Source organism: Camelus dromedarius, chromosome 13 (assembly GCF_036321535.1).
Source record: "Camelus dromedarius isolate mCamDro1 chromosome 13, mCamDro1.pat, whole genome shotgun sequence".
NCBI classification, from domain to species: domain Eukaryota; kingdom Metazoa; phylum Chordata; class Mammalia; order Artiodactyla; family Camelidae; genus Camelus; species Camelus dromedarius.
Window position 1 is genome coordinate 63,622,949 of NC_087448.1, and position 22,510 is coordinate 63,645,458.

General features: G+C 33.4%; 1 protein-coding gene across 7 annotated transcripts in view; it reads left to right on the plus strand.

Moving 5' to 3' along the window:
• The first annotated feature begins 1,052 nt into the window (after window positions 1-1,052).
• The window catches only part of N4BP2L2 (NEDD4 binding protein 2 like 2), a 67,594-nt gene continuing 46,136 nt past the window's right edge, over window positions 1,053-22,510 (plus strand). For 3 of the 7 annotated variants that reach the window (XM_031465852.2, XM_010994080.3, XM_064493217.1), the window contains exons 1-6: window positions 1,053-1,236; window positions 2,570-3,813; window positions 10,069-10,193; window positions 13,900-13,988; window positions 14,377-14,453; window positions 17,069-17,215. In XM_031465852.2, coding sequence (XP_031321712.2) covers window positions 2,570-3,813; window positions 10,069-10,193; window positions 13,900-13,988; window positions 14,377-14,453; window positions 17,069-17,215 — 1,682 coding nt within the window. In that variant the 5' untranslated portion in view covers window positions 1,053-1,236. The other 4 variants (XM_064493219.1, XR_010383653.1, XM_031465853.2 and 1 more) reach the window with 4 other exon arrangements.

Here is a 22,510-nt window from a genome sequence, read left to right on the forward strand (position 1 = left end):
AGATTAATATCACTTTAATATGAACAGACACCCTGTGCCTCTGGATGTAATACCTCGAGGAAAGACACAACTTCCCTTATGTAGTTGTTTCAACTGAGGATGCATAACTTGAATCTAATCACGAGGAACCATCAGAGGCCATTGAGAGAATTTGTACTTGAGGAAAATTCTTTCATTTTAAGGGGATGGATTTCTTTGGTGAGCCCTTTTGGTCATAAGGCTGTTAAAAAAACAAATGCAAATATTCCAGACTGATTTTAACTATTAATTAAAACGCTATCGCAACGAATTTATTTAAATACATATGAAGAGATTAGCAGTTTTCCTTTCTGAGACAGGAAAGAATGCAGGTGAGAGAGAGGGTCTAAAGAGGGTGGGGAGAAGTAAGAAGGGACCCTGAGCTGAGGATTGCCACTTTTTCTGTTTGTATTCATATCTAATTTAACACTTATCCAACGCTTATTTTTACCAGGCGCTGTTCTAAGCGCTTTTCACAAATTAATTTTGTAAATGAGAAACTTCAATAAATGGTCATTATTTCCCTTAACAAAACACAATATAAATATATCATGAAGTGATTTTCTCATAAGTACTTTTATCTGTTATCAAGGCTCTCCTGCAGTTACTCTTCTTCGATAGAAAAATGAGGCTACAATTATTCGTTTTTCGTTGAAAAGCCGAGACCAAACGTTAAGCCCCCTTTGAAAAACCTTTGTCTCCTAAAAAGACTTTAAAGCATGCACCGAGAGCAACTTATGTCTCTGTTTGAGGTGCCAGGCACTCACAGTCTTTTTTTCCTTTGGGGGCGAAACTCGGGCTACGTCACCACCTTTTTCAGCCGAAGTTTCTATGTCCAAACTACTTCAGAACTAAGAACTAGTTCCGGTTCGAACTAAAAACTATTTCCGGTCTTCGTTTGTTGCCGTTAACCCGTTTGTCAAGCAGTGGATTCTGGGAGGCGCTGGGGTTTCTAGGCCTGGTGTGAACGCCGGACTGCAATTCCCACAATGCCTGGCGCGAACCCGTAATTTCTGCCGGGGTAACTGCGAGGTGGCCGCCATCTTGCGTACGGAGGTGCGGCTTGTTGCTCAGATTCCGAGGGCTGGGCTTTGAGTCTCTCCCGCGTGTCTGCTTTCGCTCGTGTCTCCGCGCTTCTTTCACCTTCTCAGATGTTCGTGTCTTTCTAGAAGAAGGTTCTATTGGGAGGTAAAAGTCAATGCGGAACTGTGGTGTAAGGTGAGTAAACACGACATTTTAAGTGAGGTGGGGTTGTGGTGACGTTTTTCGGTTTCCTCCTTCCATTAGCGACTTGGGTTCTCGCTGGCGCTTGGCTGAACTCTTTAGGTTAGTGGTACATGTAGAAGCCGGGAGTGAACCTTTCAGCCTCGGAACTCACTTAAATTCCTAGACAGAACTTAAACATGTCCTCGTTGGGACGAAGAAACTGGGTGACGCACTTTTGGCCGGGCTGCCCTCTTTGGAGGTCAGGCGGCCTTAGGGTTTGGGTTATGTATAGGCCTCTCTCTATTAACGCAACTTTCTTGTTCTTCCTTGGGACTTTTCTGCTCTTTCTAATGAGGAAATGAGAAGCTGAGAGGCGGCCTGGGAGGGGGGCTGCGTCCTGGATGACGGCGTTTTTTACAGGTGTATCTTGTTCCAGTCTGTCTAGGGCCTACCTGTATCATTCTAGTCCGTCTCTTTGCCCTTTCTCTTTTCTCTTGTGTTAGAGAGAGGAAGACCAGAGAGCGGGCGGAATGAAGAAGTATTGAATAAAACAATATTTGGATTTTTAATTGTACTCTGGAGGGTCCCCAAGAAAATTCAAGGGAAGTAGAATTTATCTTCTCGAAAGACCAACCATTTGAGAAAGATGAGGGCTTTGATTTTGGGAGTTGCCAGGTTTTTTTCCTAAACATGACGTATTTGCGTCATTCTCAGTACAACTTAAGTTATTACATCTTTTTCTTTAAAATTAAGGCAGTACACCTATTTGAAAACCCCTTTTACCCTGCTCATAGGAACAGGGCCCATAAAGACTGACATTTTAGTCTGACGTTTGATTGCTAAGGAGATAAGGTTGTTCGAGGTTTGGCAGCTGGATCTGTTTACTCCTAAGGACTTAATGGTTTTAAACAGGAAGACGTTTATGGTGCAGTTTATCACAACCAGTTTGGGTATGTGTCACTTTGGTTGGCACATTTACTCTCCTTTTTAGTACACCATTGTATGTCTGTATTATCAAAATATATATTATTGATTCAGCTTTCCAAGCTTGCTTAAATTCTTGTTTAAGTTTTCTGAATTCAGAAATGCATCACTTAGATTAAATGTGAGATGTAACTTTTTTTTTTCAAAAAAGGATGTTTGTTTATCTCGGTGCAACCCCTCCCGTAGGTCATGTCTTAACAATACTTGAATGGTAGTTACAAAGTTACAATTTTATAATTTTTGTATTTGGGGAAAATGTTATGAAATGCTTATATAACAAATATTTTCCTGTTGTTTCTAAAGAAACTTTTGTTTAGATTTTTAAAATATTAGCTATTTATTTTATGAATTTGCTCCTTAGATGCCTCATAGTGAAATTGAAGCTAAATCCATGGGACATGGGGAAGAACTAACAAGTGAACCATGCTGTAAGAAACTGAAGTCTGCTGAAGAGGCACATGTTCTCCCCCATCATGGTAGTGCTAATTTTCACAGAATCCGGGAAAAAACTGGAAATGATTGGGTGCCTGTGACCATCATTGATGTCAGAGGACATAGTTATTCTCAGGAAGACAAAACCAAAACTACAGATTTGCTGAAACCTGTGCATGATGAGATGCCTGGTAATAGACCGGATGTTCTGGATGTTATTGATTCTGTTGATTCACAAGTTTTACAGGCCAGACATCCTCCATTGGTATCCACAGATAATGAGATATATAGCACAAGTAAAGCATTTATAGGACCCATTTACAAACCCCCTGAGAAAAAAAAATACAACGCAAGGAGGACACAAGCAGACACTATCAATGGTATAGATGGCAAAGGAGGACAAGAAAAGAAACAGAAAAGATCAGAAATTGACAGTGAATTGTTCCAGTTTTACAAAGAAATTGAAGAGCTTGAAAATAAAAAAGATGATTCAGAAGTCAGTGGTAAGGAACCTGAACCCTCTGAGGGACAGCTTATTTCATATTATCAGAGCCGTAATAATGATGTGTTAAAATCTGAAGAAGAAAAGGAAAAAGAGTTTAGTAATGTCCTTCAGTCACATTGTGGTTGTCAACAGTACCTGGGGAATGAACCAGACGAATATCCTTGTGATGGACAAGTAATATCTACATTTTGTGACAATTCGTTTACTTCCTTCAGGCCTGAATGGCAATCAGCGCATTCTTTTATAGTACCCCAAGACCCTCTTGTTCCTAGTTTTAATATTCAAAGATTCAGTGTTCCGCCAAATCCACCATCAAATATTTTCCATGCCCAAGATGGTTTTCAGCTACAAAATGGATATTATGTAAATAGTTGTCATGTTAACTGGAATTGTTTGACTTTTGATCAGAACAATGAATATACTGACTGTAGTGACATTACCAGTAGTGATCATCCTTCTAGAAATGGCTACAGTGTGCAAGGTGGATATGCGAGTAATGGTTTCTGTGAAACCAGTGAAGGATGCTGGAAAGATCCTTCTATGGACAAGTATAATGGAACAGACAAGTTTATGAATCCGCAGTTTCAAGAGGAAAAGTTAAATAAATTGCAGAAGTTACTTATTCTCTTAAGAGGCTTACCTGGTTCTGGGAAAACAACATTGTCTCGGTAAGTAAAGGATATTAAGTAAATACTTGGTAATTCATAACTTAGTCGTAAATGATAGTTGTAATCAATGGCAAATACTTTTATGTTTCTAGTGGAAAATCTTTAATTTGTTATACTTGAGAGTGGCATCTGACAGTAAATATTTAAAAAGATATTTTCCCATAGAGGAAAGGAGAATTGGCATATACATATTTATGTTAAGATTCTGCTAAGGACTTTAAAAATAGATTCACCATGTGTAATTATGACAGTGAGAAAAGCCAATGCTATTTGAGAACTGTGCTGGCCTTCCCTTTTAACTCAGTTAATCAAGAGTTGGATTCAGGAGTAGGAGACTTGGGCTTTGACGCAGATTATTTCACTGTGATATTGGACAAGTTTTGCTCTGTGTTAATAAAATGAGTAATACTTCTCTGAAATTACTGTAAGAAGCAAATGAGATAACTGAAGGAGAGGAATTTTGAGCGTGTTTTTAGACCTGTGCCATGTTCATGCTGTTGATTGGCAGGAGAAATCTTTTTTTTTTTTTTGGTTTCTTTATAAGGAGTTTGAAGTGAGCAGTATCTGAATTAATAGAGTTAGAACTGGTGATGTTTTATCATGTGGTGAAATGTTTCAAATTACTCTTTTTGTCTACATTTGAAAAAAATACTGATGCACTTAAATACATTAGTGCAGTTTTGAAAAGTCATACAAAGAAAAATAATACAAATTTTTTGTAGTTTATGTAGGATATTCAAGATTTAGGCTAGATAAGGAAAAAAGAAAACTTGTTTGATGTCTTTGGGTGAGGATAAAAAAGTCCAAGGAACCATTTTGTACATGTTTTTACTTGTACAACCTAATCAAAATTTCTTCAGAAGCAAGAAATCAAACAACCTAAACAACCTAATCAAAATTTCTTCAGAAGCAAGAAATTAGAGAAAGATTAAATTATGATGAAGACATTTCAAGCTAGATCTTTGTAAATGAATTTAAATTTAGGTCTATGCATTTTGGTTCCCTTTTAGTGAAAAATTTTTGTAGAGAAGATGAAATTTCAACTCTTTAGAATATATAGAAATTAAAAATGAAGTTGTCTTACAAACATGGGCATTCTTCTAGGTTTAGAATATAATATCAGAGAGAAAAATAGTTGAAATTTGGAAATTGGTTGAAGGGAATCTCCTAGCTAAGGCCTCTTGACTGAGAGCAGGTATAGAAAAAAGGTAAGATAAGTTAGGTTTAGAACAACATATTGGAATATGTTTGAAACTGAAAGTGAATAAATTAAATGGTAATTCAGTAGAATTTTGAGAAGACATAATTGTAGTGGGAGATGACAGAGTAATTACATACATGTACTTTTTTAATTCGAAGAATTAGGTCTAATAGAATGGAAGTTATAGTTGCAACTACCATTTGTGTTATGATTTACAATTTGTAGAGTACTTTATTATGTAATAATCTTGTGAGATGAGTTAGTCTTTTCATTCTTTAGAAGGAGCAGAGGCTAATAAAAATGTTAAAGGACTTGAGAGAAGTTACAAAAACTGGTAAGAGATCAAACTAGGGTTAGAAATAATAACGTGTTCCTTACCTAATCCTTCGCTTTAGTATCTGTCACATGTGTAGCCCTATACCTGACTCCTGACTTTGAGAAGCTTTGTTAAAGAAGCAGGAGTATCTCGTTAGCTCAACACTTCTTTGAATGAAGTAGGAATGATTGTTTGGGATTGGATATAAAGCCACATATACTCAAGTGAGGAATGACTTCATATAGGATTTAGCTTTCAAAATGAGCTTTGAAGAAAGGAATAAAGATTTGGAGGATCAGAGTTGAGCTGATTTGGGGCACTAAATTAAAAGATAGCATTATTTACTATTGATAGGTAGTGATGGTTTATAGGGGGTTAGATAAATTTCAAATTCCTTTGGGATAGTATTCAGGTCCCCTTCTTCCTTAATTTAGTCCTTACTTACCTCACTATTTTATCCTTCCACACTAGTATCTACCCTTTACTGCAGGAGACATACTACTTGTTGGTTCATTGTTCTCAGGATTCTCTTTATTCAGAGGTACTCTTAAATGCCTCTACTTTTGAGGTTTGAGTTTCTCATCTCAGCCCTCAGTAATTCTCATTTTGAACTCATGTAGTATTTGCCTTTACCACTCTCTTCGTGTAGCGTAAGCTACACAAGACAGCATTATCTTTTTATTTATTGATAACTGACCTAAGCCAGTTTGGTTTTGAGTGGGTGAGGCTCAGTTGTTTACCCACAACTTCACTAACAGGTTTTAATGAAATCAGTCTTAGATTAAATTCTAACACAAGTACAGACTTTAAATATTTATGAGTAACCTAGTGTAAAACAGTTCATACAATCTTTGTAGGTGTGATAAAGTACCAGCTCTTTGTCCTCTTGGCAAACTGATGGCACTTGATGGAAGGTCCATTCGAGGCAGAATCCAACGATATTCTAGAGGTAGAATTTTGTTACCATTGTAGTTGGCACTTAGCCAAACAGAATCCTCTGACTCAGGTTGGACACTAGGGGTCAAGTCTTGGGTGTTATTCCTAGGGGTGTGGGTGTCATTCCTAGGGGTGTGGGCTATATAGATTTTGCTAAATTCTTATACCCTCTTGCAGGAGGAGGGGTGAATCTAAAATATTTTAGCTAATTCACATTTCTTATATGCTATTGATTTCACCAGTGAGAGATTGTATTTTCAGAAACAAGCCACTAATTTCATTATATTAGCAAAATGTCTGGAGTTGATCAGGGTAAAAGATAGTTGAAACACTTGTCAAAGAAATACTACACTGCTGGCTTTGAAGATTGAGGAAGGAACCATAAACCAAGATACGTAGATGGCCTTTAGAAGCTGGACAAGGCAAGGAAATAGATTCTCCTTCAGAGCCTCCAGAAGAAATGCCAACCTGCCCACCACCTGATTTTAACCCAGTGAAACTGACTTCAGACCTCTGACCTTCAGAACTGGAAGATAATAAATTTGGTTTGCTTTAAGCCACCAAATTTATGAAATTTGTTACAACAGCCATAGAAAGCTACAGTTTAAAGAGAGATGGGAGGAGACTTTTTTTTCCCTCCCTGCTTTTGGAACAGCTCTCAGTTTAAACTTCAGCAGAAAGATTGACCTTTTCTTATGTACAGCTTTATTCTTGATTCAGGGAGTGTTTGGAGAGTGAACTGTCCCAGTAAAGTGGACTTGGGCTAGGAGTATACAGGGCCACTCAGTACATAGGAGGTAAAAGGTTTGTGAAGTGTCAGTTTAACTCAGTATTTTTTGAGCAAATCACTTCTGTTTATAAATGCATGTGGATGTATTAAAGAAATTGTATGGCTTGTAGAAATTTTAAAAATAAACCATGAAAACTAACTCATAATAGGCCATTTTGGGGAATAGGTTTCTCAAAATGAGGTTTAAGGAACACAGTTCACTTGTTCCTTACTTAAGTGAAAGATTTTAAGCACACAGTGCATGAATTATCTGTGGCTCTATTACCCTATTACCCTAAAGCTGAGTTGTTTAAGGAACAGACATTTATTGTTTCATAGTTTTGAAGGGCAGGAATATGGGTACCTCTGGTTCAAGGTCTCTAATGGTGCTATGAGCAGGATTTTCCTTAGGGCTGTGTTCTGGTCTGAAGGCTTGTCTTGGGAAGGATCTGCTTGGAATGTGTCTCACGGGGTTGTGGACAAGACTCAATTCTTTGTGAGCTGTTGGATTGTGGGCCTCAGTTCCTCTCTGTGGGCTTGGAGACCTCCCTCGGTTCTTTGCTACTTGGGTCTCTTTCCATTCACAATGTGATGAGAGAAAGCAAGTCACTTTTCCCCCCTAGAATCTAATCTTGGAAATGGCATTCCATAGTCTATTAGAAGCTAGTCATTGACTCTAATCCACATTCAAGGAGAGGGGATTATACAAGAGTGAATACCAGGAGGCAGAGATCACTGTAAACTGTTTTAAGCCACTACTATTTCTGTAGCTGGTGGCTTGATTTCTGAAATTATTTTCTTTTCTGGATTTGTCTGATGCAACATTGGTAAGGTTGTGAGAATTAAATGCTATCATAGATATATTTTTATGTGTATATATATATATATACACACATATATATAAATAAAATACTTGGCACATAGGAGATTCTCAAAAAGGTAGCTATTTTGAAGAAATACAAATCAAGTGGCCAGTGGGACTACATCTGAATTTTTTTTATTAGATTCTTGATTTTTCAGAGCTCTGAATTTTGTCATCCTGAGAATTCATTTTAGTATCTGACTTGTGAAAATTCTGATAGAATCTGACTAAGAATTTTGAAAATACTGATATTCTTAAATAATTTATTTTTGGTTCAAGTGGTTGGTATGACATCAGATATATCTAGATTGATACAGGTTTTTAAAAATACAAGTCACCAAAATAAAGCTTCATAGTTTAAGATAATTCAGGGAATTTTGAAAAGTTGCATGAGCAGTCTGGGAGGAAAAATCCTCTCCAAGCTAGAATTATTTACTGTTAACTATGATTTATATTTAAGATGTTCTTTATTGAAGTGTACTCATGTTTGATGTTGACTTAGTTTATTTAATGTTATAAATTGATGTACTCCCCCCACACTTTTTTTTATTTGGGAGAAGATAAGCATTTCTTGGATACAAACACTACTGTACTCTTGTAGTATGGTGTTATTAACATCTAAAATATCACTTGCTGATAAAGTAATAGAACAGGAAACAAATGAAACATATGTAGTATCTAGGAGAGATGGTACCAGTTTTCTGATACTGTTGATTATGACTAGATATCATACAGTTGATGATGATAATCTTTTTAGGTAATTGAGCTTTGGTGGAATGCTAATATTGTGGCACTTTTATATTCTAGGTAATCTGTATAAGGAAATAAGATGCCAAATGTGTTAGGTGGTATATTTTGGCAAGATTATGGCTGCATAAAAAGTCCAACTGTAGCCTCCCAAACAAGCATATGAATAATGTAAACCATTTACTTTAATTTGATTTGTTTGAAGTAATTTGAACTATAATTCTGTAAGTGGAAATGTATATTAAAAATATTTAATTTTTACCCATGAGATTTTATTTTTATTCTAAGGTATATACAATTTTATTGTAAGCTGATGAAAAAGGAGAGAGATGTTTATTATCTTAATAGTTGTAATCCTTCCTATTCCTTTTTTTTGGAGGAGGGGATTAGATTTATTTGCTTTTTACTTTATTTTTAATGGAGATATTGGGGATTGAACCAGGATCTCCTGCACGCTCAGCACGCACACTACCACTGAGCTATACCCTCCCTGACTTACTAATACTTTTTATTAGGAAGTATTCTTGAATTATTGCTGGACAATATCATTCCTTCTACCACTTTCCACTTCCTTCCCTCTCTCAAAAAGAAATTATAGAATGAAATCCAGTTGCCTAATTGTTGAGAGGGGACAAAAAATATTTTTGTTATTGTTGGATCCAAATTATTTTTACTATCTTTTCCCTTTTCTCAGCACACCACACCTTTTATGAGACAGTGGTTGTGGAACTTCTCTGACACTGAACACTTGTCAGTCTCTCTCTGCTTAGAGATTGAAGGTGGTATCATCTTGTGAGAACAAAGCTTGATTACCACTGACTTGTTTTGAGATTGTGTTCTTTATTTAGTGTTTAATAATTAATTTCATTTAGTAATTTAATGCCTTAAAAATTTTAAATTTGATTATACTCTGGAGGATTACAGCTTGTTTCGCAATCTTAAGCCTCAGGCTATTTCTGACTCCTGTTTTCAGATCATACATGTTTGGGCTTCACAGAAACGAGTTTATTAACCCTATCTTGAGTCTAATAAAGTTTTCCCCAGGTGAATTGCTTGCTTAGGCTTACTTGTCTGTTAGGTTACCTGTTGCACTATATTTAGGCGATTTTAGACACCAAATACAAATTCACTAAAGTTGAAACGTGAATAATAGTTAACATAACTTTGAGATTAACGAGTGTTTTTAAAAGTTGCAATACAAAAGCTGCTTTAAAGAGTTTCTGTTACTGGCTATTATTTATGTAGATTTAAGTGTGAAGTGATACTTGCAATCTGAAAGCTTTTTAAGGTTCAGCTCCTATGCTGTTCTATCTGTAATACACTTATAGGTATGTACCAGAAATTCATATAATAACCTTTCCTGTGTGGCTTATTTCTATTATAGATTTTATAAATGGTACCTTTATGATTTCTTTTATTAACAGAATTCTACTTGGTCAGAGTCGTGATGGCATTGTGTTCAGCACTGATGACTATTTTCACCATCAAGATGGGTACAGGTATAATGTTAATCAACTTGGTGATGCCCATGACTGGAACCAGAACAGAGGTTTGTTTTGGGCCAAGTCTTCTGGAATAGAATATTTGGCTAAGAGTCAGAAGAGCTGAATTTTATTCTCGACTTGACTTTTACCAGCTGGATTGCTTTGACAAGCCATTGAAACAGCTTTGAGACCCAATTTTTCATCTATTAGAAATGATGAAAATTATACTGCCCAACTTGATTGAGGTTGTTGTGAAAAATCAGAGAATGAAGGTAGAATATTTTGTAAATAAGTGGCATATATAAGCTTGTACAATAGAGATGTAGGGTGTTTTGATAGTTATTTTATAGTTTGTTATTTTATACCTCTTGAACAAATTCAGAGAACTCTGATAATGTTATGTATTCCCAAAAGTTATTTCCCTAAGAGTAATGTTAATGTTTTCTAAGGCTTAATGTAATGCCCAGGAATACTAAAAGTATTTTCATTGATATTACTTTACAAAAAAAACTACTTAATACATTTTTTTAAAGGAACGTGGGTCAACTTTTTTTCATTTTGAAATAGTAGTTCTTAACCTTGGCTGCATATTTGAATCACTTAGGGACCTTTTAAAAAAAACTTAGGCCTGAGTCAGCCTTAGAGATTCTGGTTTAGTTGGTCTGGAGTGGATCAAAATATTGTTTTTTTTGTTTTGTTTTGTTTTTTTAAGTTATCCAGATATTCTAATGTTACAGTCAGTATTGAAAACTGTTGACCTAGAACTATGTAAGTAAATGCTTATACTATAACCTCATTTCTTTTTAAACAGATTACGAATGTGTTGATGATGAGACAAATTACTTAAACCTAGAGTAGAGAGATTACAATGAATCCCACACACCCATCAATCAGAATTATTATCACTTACTAAGATATTGTTATATTGGCTTTATCCCTTTTGCTTTCTCTTCTTTGCCTCCTTTTTTAATTTGCTGAAGTTTTTTTTTTGAAGTATTTTTTAAAGCAAATTCTAGACATTGCTTTATGCATTTCAAATTAACCTCCTTACTTAATTACACTTTATTTAATTGCAGTGCCATCATCATACCAAAAAAAAAAGGAAAACAAAATCCCAGTTCCTTGACATCATGTAATATAGTCTGTAATCAAATTTCCCCTATTGTCTTAAGTATTTCTTTACAATTGTTTTGTTTGAATCAGGGTCAGACAAGGTCCTTGCAGTACATTTCACGTTTTGCTTTATGATTCTTTTAATTAAGTTAATCTACAGTTATTTTTTCTATTTTTGCCCCCATACCTTTAGCTTGTTGCAGAAGCTTGGTAGGTTATTCTATCGTGTCTCATATGCTGTAGTGGTCTATTTGCTTCCTTGTGGTAACCATTTTAACCTGTAGACTGGAGGATTTATTAGGTTCAACCATTTTGTGTGTGTGTGTGTGTAAATAAATGTTTGGTTGTCCAATTTTAGTGATGTTCAGATTGATTAGCTTCAGAGGGACGGCCTACTTCCTGTTTTATTCAAAGATGAATTGTTTCCTGAATCAGTTATTTCATTAAGGGTTACAGAATGATGATTTTCTAGGTTTATCATTCCTTCTGTGTTTAGCAGCTAGAATTCTTCTGTACGGAAGAACTTCCTCTAACCTAGAACTAGCAACTAGGGTTACCCTAAGGTACAATATGTACAAGAAAAACAGGATAAATGCTTTTCTTTTTAGTTGTCAGTTTTCAGAGTGAGGAATTTCAGTGAGGATATTTTTGAGTAAAAAGTTTGTGCCAGGTAAGTTTGATTGAAAGGCTGTTTTCTAGTTTGGGTTCTAGGATTTCTCTGGATATATTAGAGATATGTTAACATAAAATATTTTTAAAATATTCTTTTTGTTTTTTTTATCATGCCACAGAAAGTTACTGCCCAAATCCAAAAATGTTTGGAGTTACTGACCTAAAGTTAAGGGGAATAGGAGTAGGTGGTTAAGTGGAATAAGCCGATACACCTTTGGTGGACTGGGAAGTTTGTTCGGAACATTTTTTCTTTTTGTAATACCAGTCTAGAATATTTCATTAAAATGTTCATGGCATGTGAATTATACTTGCTGAACATATTGGTGTCTAGATAAACCACTGGTTTTCTTAGTATAATAAATATGGGCTTTTTCAAGGTAATTATTACCCTTTTCAAAGTAATGATAACTAGCAATCATTAGACATTTTAAAAATTATGAACATAACAATTTAGGGCAAAATTTCCCTTTCCAACAAACATTTTCTGAATACTTTTAAATGCTAGGCATTATTCTGGGATTATCTATATACCTCATGTTTATTATTAGAAGAATCTAAATTCATCTTCAACTGCCTATAAATTAAAAATATCTCCAAGGTATCATTATTCTCTTTCTTAGACTATGACTGTTAATTTGTTTAAGAAAACAAACTCTCTTTGAGTATTCAAACATTGTTTACTCAGGAGCTTTATTCTCCTGGAGTGTACTGGAATATGGTATTGGATGCTGATTATTCATGGAAAGAGAATAATATCCCCATTCCTGCAAATCAGAGATTTATTTGGTTAATAAGCTCCTCTTCTAGATCATAACTTCTTGAAGGTGAAAGCTTCACTATCAGACATTTGGAGAATTACTTTAATACTCCTTTTTTTAAATGAAAGTTTTGATCACTATTTGCAGATGGAGCAGTGGAAGATGATAGCATCTTGGTATCCTATTTATGACCCAAATTCTAAATTTCTTTCAGTATTTAGAGACATCTTCCCAATACGTATTCCACCATAGTCATTACTAAACTAACCTTTAGAATTCTGCCCTTAGAAATCTATATAAATGTTTTCATTATGTAGAACTTCATGGTTTGAACTCTAAATCCCAGCCAGACTTCTGTATCATTGCATTTGGCTCAGCCTTTTAAATTTTATCATAGGTTCTTAATCTTGCCTGTTTACACTTAAGGGATACACACACTACTGTCATTAACAGTGCCTCAGTGTGGCAGTAATTCTCATCCTATGGGAGAATAGATGCAGCAGAGATAGGGAAAATATAATTGAGAAAAGTTCCATTCTATCTCAGCTCCCGGTTTAAGAATCATAGTCCTTAGAAATATCCACAAATCCAGTTGAACTGTAGTGTTTAGCTAGTTGGTATATAAATATTGCTAAATCCATAGCACTTTTTTTTTAACATGTCTGCTTTATTTCAGAAGCATTTTTTGTAATTGTAGAACTTTGGAAAATAAAGATAAAGCACAAAATGCGTATATTCCCACCATCTACATATGACCATTTTTGGTGTCTTAGTAACTCTTCCTATATCTTTATATTTTGACCATAATAAGATCATACTTAAATATTATCTTGTAAATTGCCATTTTCAGTTAACACCTCCATCTTTCTATGTCAGTAAATGTTACTCAGACCATATTCAAATGTAACATTTTCTGTAAATGAAAGTTAGCTCTGGGCTGAAGGCTTCATTAGTTATAAATTCAACAAAATGTTTTCCTTAAAATGTCCTTTTCCGCTAGTTCGTCAAAACCAGTATTGGTCTGGAGAATACATTGCATGTGTTTATATCTCTTAATTCCCTTTAATCTAGCAGAGTCCTTTTATTTTCATTGCACTGGCTCAAGAGAGTGCACAGTTTTGGATTTCAGTACAGGAATGTAGAAAATTGATTAATAACACGTTTTATTTTGCATATTTTATCTAATAGTTCTGTGTTTTGTTTTCGTTTTTTAAATTTTTTATTTCAGCAAAACAAGCTATCAATCAGGGGAGATCTCCAGTTATAATAGACAACACTAATACACAAGCTTGGGAAATGAAACCGTATGTGGAAATGGTAAATATAAGATATGAGATAGTTTATATATTTTATCTTGTCAATTTTTTCATATTCTGAAATTTTGGTTACTTTGATTTTTATTATTAAAACATTTGTCCTTGTTCTCTAAAGAGGTGTGTTCATTTGCTTAGTTTAAAAAAAAATTGGGAATGGTGCTTATTAAGAAATATGCTCATCTTGTTAGTTTTTCCTAGACTTGAGGATAGTTTTTGGAATTTGTCCATTAAGGAGTCTTAAAATTTTTATAAACTTTTTTTAAAAGTAAAATTTTTCTCAGTTGAACAAACTTAGAAATACTGTTTAAATGAAATTTATATCTGTCTGCCATCTTTTTAGTTTAAGAAGTATTCTCTGGGTTTTTGTTTTCTTCCTTTCTTTTGTGTAGGCCATAGGAAAAGGATACAGAGTAGAGTTTCATGAACCTGAAACTTGGTGGAAATTTGATCCTGAAGAATTAGAAAAGTAAGGCACTCAAAATTTTTTTAATCCCTTATCTATTTTTGTTTCTTTTCTTTTTTATGTGGTCAATTGCCTTACTAGCTTTTACTTACTGTGTCTTTGCTGCTTGTGAATAGGGGCTACTGTTTCTCACTTTATGTTAAGAGGAATACTGACTTCAGTGTGAAATATTAGAGGCCCTTTGCACTGTTAAATTTCATTAAATGTTTCTTAAGTGTGTTTGTTACTTTTTCTTATACGAATTTCTACATTGTTTCCAGTTTATTGAATGCTAGTGGAGATCCAAAAAACTTTTGAGAGAAAACTTAGGACTTTTCCCTCTGTTTTTTAGCTAGCCCACTTCTCTGCCTTGCCCTTCCAACTTCATCTCCTTCCCATTTTAGATCCCATCACCTTTTTACCTGGTGCTTTCTCTCTCGCCCTTTTCAATCTTTACTACTACAGATCCTGTCCTATACCCAAGATCCTGGGAATCAATGTGTTTTGGACTTCAGGTATATTTGGGGGGATTTTAGAAAAGTAATATAGTGAGTGTACCTAATTGTAACACCTCTAGCAGAATTTGGGTCAGCATGGTGTAATCAAACATCAGTATTTCTGTAGCAGATCATGAATGGTCAATCTAAGTAGATAAGAAAGATTCTACGTAATCGAATGATAGTTCTCAGTAGATTGTGCTGCAGTGAGTACAAGCCTGGTTAGACTTTGCTGCTCTGTGAGTCAACAGAAAACTCAATATTCAGAGCACTTTAGATTTCAGAATTTGTGGTGAGGGATTGTGGGCTTGTGTTACTTTTCACCCTTGCTCTTCCATTTGTGTTTACCTTCATCCGTTTCTCCTGGTGTTCCTGAGTATGGCTCCTTTTTTCTTTCTTTTCACTCCTCCTTCCCCACTTTGGAAACAACTTTTAAGATACAATTCACATGCCTTATAATTTACCTGTTAAAAGTGTACAATTCAGTGGTTTTCAGTATATTCAGAGTTGTGCAACCATCACCTTTCTTTTTGAAAACCAGCTTTTTCCTCCTACCTGTTTGCCCTCTTCCAGCTTAAAGCTGTTGTTCTGTGTACAGTGTTTAATTAATTTAACTCTTTCCTCCTTGCCTTTCTTTGCTTTTGTACCTCTGAATTTTCATTCCTTTATTTACCTTTTTTTCCTTTATGATTTGTATGCCAAATTAGATTAATGTATAGTTAAACTGATAGATATTATTAACATTAGGTATTGTTTGCCTGCCTCTTTGTGTCTATTGCATCTCAGGTAGAAGAGAGAGATGTTTAAAAACTTACGATATTTGGTCTATGCTAAATAATTAATGAAATTATTATATAATTAGGTTTTATTTACATTTGAGTCTGTTGAAATTTATTAAAATTCTTAATATAAATTAACTTTACAAAATAAAAGTAGAAGTGGTACCTAGTATAGTTTGACAGATTTTTTGGTAAAGAATTGATTGAAGCATTAATTTTGACATCTCGTGGATTTAGTTATATTTTGGCCAATTTCAATCTCAACCTCAGATCTCTTTGTGTGTGTGTGTAGAGAGGGTGTCTGCTCTTTTTCTTTCTCTTGCTTTCTCTTCTCATCTGTAACCTAAACATCAATAGTTCTGAAAAGTAAACATTTATTTTGTGTTCTTTTTCTGGAAAAATGAGTTAACATTAGTAAATCTAGAACTGTAACATTAAATGTAAAATATGTTCTTGTTGTTTTGCCATGTCCAAGTAAAGTTACAGAAAACTAAAAGGGTAGAATACTTTGTAAAAAAGTTCTTTGAGGTCAAGAACAATTTTTAAACCACTTTCTGTTAATCATAACTAAACTCACAGAAAGGTACATAAAATGTAAATATGTAGCTTAACAAATTTCTTATTAAGCAGATTCTCATTTAACTATTACTCATGTCATGAGAGCACTACCAACATTTCACAAGTTTTTTAAACTCCTTTTCCCAGTAGCAGTTCCCTGGTAATAACTACCTTTCTTTTTCTTAAAGCATCTTTTTTTTCTTTCTTTCTTTCTTTTTTTTTTTTTTTTTAGTATCCTTTACTTTAGCATTATAGTTTAAATTTTTTTCAAACTTCATATAAATAGAATTATTCAGTGTATTTTCATTGTATCTAGTTTATTTCACTCAACATTGTGATATATGTGCAAATTGTTGTATCTCTAATAATTGTTATTGATAATAAATTTTTTTAGTTTAAGTGTCCTAAAATAACTTTTCAAAATGATAAATATTTTGTATTGCTTTTTGTAAGTCCTAGCCACCCACTCAATTTTCCTGTAATTCTCAAAACAGTATTATAATTTTTTATTTTACTGTTAAGGGGGGACGATTAACTCAGTGGTTTAGTGAATCAGTAGTTCTGTGTGAAGGCGTAATGAGTTAACATCTTGCTGTGATTTATGGCATCTTTAAGCCTTTGTAAGATACTGTTTAAAACTTTGAGAGAGCCAATATTTATTTTGTATAAAATATAAGTGAGATGTATCTTCTAGTATTTATTTACAAAATGTAATTTAGAATCTGTACTCTATTACTCTAAAACATTTTAATCTCTAAGCCCGTACATTCTTAAAAAAATTAAAATCCTTTTCTTTTTTTGGCAGGAGGAATAAACATGGTGTGTCTCGAAAGAAGATTGCTCAGATGTTAGATCGTTATGAATATCAAATGTCCATCTCTATTGTAATGAATTCAGTGGAACCGCCACACAAAAGTACACAAAGACCTCCTCCTTCACAGGGGAGACAGAGGTGGGGAGGCTCTCTAGGCTCACATAATCAAGTCTGTGTTACAAGTGATCATTAAGTTGGCTATTTTCAGCTAACACATGTGTTGCTTGCCCTTGAAAAAAATTAGTGAGCCCATCTTGAAGTTTAAGTAGTTTCAAAAAAAAAAAAAAAATACTGTGTTGCCTCACAAAGAATTTTCCCAGCAAGTTGTTTAAATTCTAAAGTGTAAATAAAAATTATATAAAATTGTATTTTAAATGTTTTTATAACCTTTTGTTGTAATACCTTTGGTTATTATGAAGACACCTAAGTAGACTGAGTAGGAACTAGAATGCTTTCCTATAATTGAATTTTAAACTAATTTTATCTGTTTTGTAGATAATGTCAAACAGTTTTATAGTTCATACCTAAATCTAACTTTTCATAAAACTTTAGTATTTTTCCTTGGCTACCTTAAATATATAAGAAATACTGACTTGTTATAGGGACCTTAGTTGACTCTATCCATTATACAGGTAAAATTATGTTTCTGCAGATTCACCTGTGTGAAAAAGTTTTTAGAAGCTATAGTTAGCATATCATGTAGTTAAAACAAAATTCTCTATCTAATGCCATGCAGTAGGTGTGTCAGTCACCTGGCGTTTCTCTGTAATATACATATTCATCACCCTTCTTAAGCTACTTGCATCTCCCCGTACTCTCCAATTCTGGATACGTAAATAGGGCCATCAGTAGATAGTTTGAGAAAGCTCTTCATGCTGTTCTGATAATATATCACTTTTCTTTATTTAAACTAGCACAGTATAATTCTAGTATAGAAGATATTTTAGACAGATCCGTAGCATTAATTGTAAGATTTGTCCTGTAGGATATATTTACATGATAGTCTTTCATTGCCTGTAAGTCTTTCTCCTGAACCACCCCATCCTGAGTCCCATAACCTTTCTTCCAATGTTGTTTTAAAACCTTTTGCTGTTCTTTTCAATTTTACATTAAATGGTCTCCCGCATCTTTATATTTCTTTTTAACTAATATTAAATTATTAAGTAATATTAAGTTGCAAGGCTCAAAACTAAACATAGGTCTTTATTACCTTTCCTTTAGTGAGAAAAGAATATGATTTCTATTTATTTGTACTGTTCAGTTGCTGTTTACATTTTGAATGGGTACTACCTCGCTTCATTTTGTTTAGCACATATGTATGTTTGTATGTATTTGTTCATCCTAACTAAATATGATGTAGTAATATGCTAACTCATGTTTTGTGTGTAAATGTATATATATTTATTTATACATACACACATTTCCTTTATCCACTATTTTTGTATATTCTTTTGTTTCAGAGTAATACTTCTTGTTATTTGGGCTTATGTTTCCCAACATTTTATTATATATATTGGCATTTTGAAATAGTACAGAAGGATTTAATTTTGGGACAGGAAAACAACTGTTAGATATATACTGCGTGTCCCTTTCCCTTTCCCTTTCCCTTTATAAAACTTATTTAGGAGTAATACTACTATAAATCTAGAGTTTTTGAACAGTAGCCAAATTTATTTTGAGGACATAGAGAATTTCCTTTGGAAGATACAGATTATGAGGAAACATGTTCATGTTAGTAAGTCTAAAATAAACTTCCAGACTGATTTGAGATTCAATCTCATCTTCTACTTCTTCTGAATACTGAATAATCATGCAGAGATCATTAGTCACTCCTGATTATTTTAAAAGTTATAAATCTTTGTTGAGGCAGGGAAATTAACATTCTGGAAGACTTTCATTTTTTTTTTAAAGCAAAATTAAATTAATAGTCCCACCAAGCATTCTGGCTAAAATTATTTTTATTTTTTGAACAACAGAATGGAGGAATGACTATGCAATAAAAGATATCAAAATCACTATTGTAGGTTATTGCTTAATGTTAGAAATCTATAAAAATATGAAATTTACCAAGTAAAGCTTTTTCATCAAATATTTTTCTTCTATTCAGATACATTCTTTTTTAAATTTAGATATATTCTTAACGGAATAGTCCCCCAGCTGCTACCTGCCATTCTGATGTTGGTCTCCATCACAAAGAGTAAACTAGGCATTACTCATCATATTTAACTAAGGTGAACATTTTAGTTAAACAGAATACAGCTTCTAGTTTGGTTCAGAAAGATTAAGTTGTTTTTTCATAGCCTTTGTGTAAAAATCACTTCACCTTTTTGATAAGCAGAATTACAGTTTTCTATATGTCATCATCCTGGTAGTAAAAAATACTTGTGTGGTAATTAAGTTGACCTTTTGATACAGCTTTTTAAATTGATAATCTTTATTTTCAGTATTCACCTTTCTGAAAGAAAATGTTGATTTTTTAATATTTTATGTGTGTTTTAAAGTAAGATTGTTTACAAAAGATTGAGTTGTATTTTGTTGTTGGTGTGATAGGGTGGATTTAAGTATCTGAAGTTGGCTTATCTCTTGCCTAATTAATGTAGGTTATGAAATTTTCCAGTTTTATCTATAGGTAAGTTTTGAAAGAGATCATGATTTCAAAGGATATAAAAATATTTGTTTTGACCAAAGTCAAGTTTTTGTTACTGCAGAAATGTCTGATTTTCTGAGCCTGGTTTTCTAAATATTTATATAAAGAAAATGGTGATGTTCTCTTTGGAATGTTGAAAAAATGTGGTTGTTCATGTATTAGTGCCTTGACCAGATAGGTTTACTAGCCTTTATTGAAGTTTTATGTAGTATTATAACATGAATACAATAACTGAGATTTCAGTTATCAGGGCTGAAGTGTTTGTGTGTGTATGTTTTGTTTTTAACATCTATAACCCATATAAATAGAGTAATGCTTCTTAGTCTAGAATCATAACAAAGTACTACTTAGTTTTGTTACAGTGAAAATTGAGAATAAACATTTGGTGGCAGCAGAACAGCAGACTGACTTAGTGGTTTTTAGAGTTAGGTTTTGTAGATTGTAATTTATAAATAAAATTTTTTTCTTGGTAAAATTGTTAGCCATAATTTTTATGAAAGGAGATATTAAGGGATTAGTGGATATCCTCTTTAGTGATGGTTTTCTTTCTCTTTATAATTAAATAAGATTGGCATAGCAATTTTTATTTTATTTTTTAAACTAAGGTACCGTTGAAACAATTGGTCTCCCTGTATGTACCAGATTTTCTCCTTAAATATCCTTTGGATGGCAAGAAGTAGTAGTAAATTTGTTGAAGTAGATTCTGAAAAGAAGAGTAATTAGTGATTGTCTTGTGTGTCTTTTATTCCTTTTTTTTTTTTTTTAAACTTTGTTAAGCAGCACTTAAATTAATTCAGTTCATTTGATTCAAATTGCCTGGATTTTAAGTCTAAAAAAATTTCACTTTTGCATGTTGTGTAAATTTCAGAGTAAACCTTGAAAACTTTAAAATTAAGATTTTTGCAACTAAAATCACGAAACTTGTAATAGAATGGTTATACTTTATAATCAATATCTTTATTTAGTCTGCACTGAATGGTGTAATTTTTGTAATAGAATATACATCTGTGTAAGCTCAATTTTGAATATGTCTCGTATGGAAATTCTTAATACACTGTTGCAGTCAGATTATGTACAGAAACAAGGGAAAAGAGTAGCACAGAAATACTCTTTGAAAAGAGATCCTCAAAAGAGTAAATAGAGAGTTGTTATCCTTGAAGCTAGGACTGTGTCTTTAGGAGAGTTTTGACTTTCTGGTACCTTTAATAGAAGTTTATTTTAGTTATTTAGATTAGAAATAATCTCTCTTTCTTCCCTTGCCTCCTAACAAATTTTGTTCTCCTAATGATAACCCTGTCACATTCCAGATTTGAAAATCGCAGTTACTACATTTTATAATACACTTACCAGTACAGAATCCATTAACTTTAATAGACTGTATTAAACTTAAATGTGAGTAAAGTAGATTATTTTAAATCTAGCAGGGAGACAGCCATACTTTCAACCCTGATCTTAGAACTAGACACAATCACTTTAGCAGCATTCATTGTACCTACTTCAGTGAATGACTGAAGACTCCATTGGGAAGTATTGTCTAGTTGTTAATATTTCCATGTTGTTTCTTTTAATTGAATTTCTTTTTGTAAATTAATAGGATGATTGAGAGATTTTGAGATGGCCTGTTGGACTTTTTGCCTCTTAGTTTTATTGGTAACTAAGGGAAAAAGTAAGAAGAATTTGTTCATTTATGGTTAAAATTATGTTCAAATTTAGTACAGTCCATTAAAATACACTTTATTTGGATAATTTTTTTATTTTGCAGTTTTAATTAAATTCTTAGGACATATAAAACTGAAGTTTTACTCTACAACTAGTAATTACAGTCATAGAGGTTTGTTGCTGTCTCTTCATTTGTGCTTCTGGACTCTTCAGAGTTTTTTTTAAAGATATCAAAATGAAAGAAAATTTGATTTGTGAAGGGATTGTGAGTTCATTCTCTTCCTTTATTCTTTTTTTTTGTTTTCTTTCTTAATAGTATTAGAAATCGTGTTTCTTTCTTCCTTCTTTCATAGTTTCTTCCTGTACATATTTTCTTTTTCTTCTGTCCATTTTCTGCTCAGCTGTCCTCGCATTAACTTCATAACATTTTAACTGAAGATGATGGGATGGTAAGTTATTGACAAATGTGGAGGTAATTTTTTTTCCCTCCTGTGTTCACTGAACTCATTGTTTCTTATAAACCTTATTTAATCATGTTAAACTAAAGATCACAACTTTGCAGTTAGTATCCTGACCCTGTGTTTCTGTAGAATTTTCATGCGAAAATACTTGGAAAGATTTATAAATATCTACCAGCATTACTCATGGCTTAGGAATCCCCTAAACATGGCATAGTACTTGTACATATTTGAGAAAGAAATCTTTTACACTACTCAAGCTTCATGCTGAATATACCAGTTGATAAATAATAGTTGGAAATTCACTGTTCTGTCATGATTCTTCAATGTGCCCTTTTTAAAGAACTGAATGATTTTGAAGGAAAGCTGATAGCTATTTTGAGTTCAACTTCTATAGGTGATTTCTTCGTATTCTACAATGCTGCTACAATGAGGAGTAGGAATACCAGCAAGCCTTAATTTAATACTTGTTTTAGTAGCTGCCATTTAGTTAATGCCTGTCAGTGCCAGGCTGTATTCTAAATGTGATTGTTACAGTCTTTAATTTTTTAAAATAACATTCCTACAAGGGCTTTTTAAAGAGAAAATGAAAACTTAAAGAGTTTAAGCAATTTATCCAATATAATTTCTCTAGGGAGGGATGTAACTGGGATTCAAATCTCATTCACA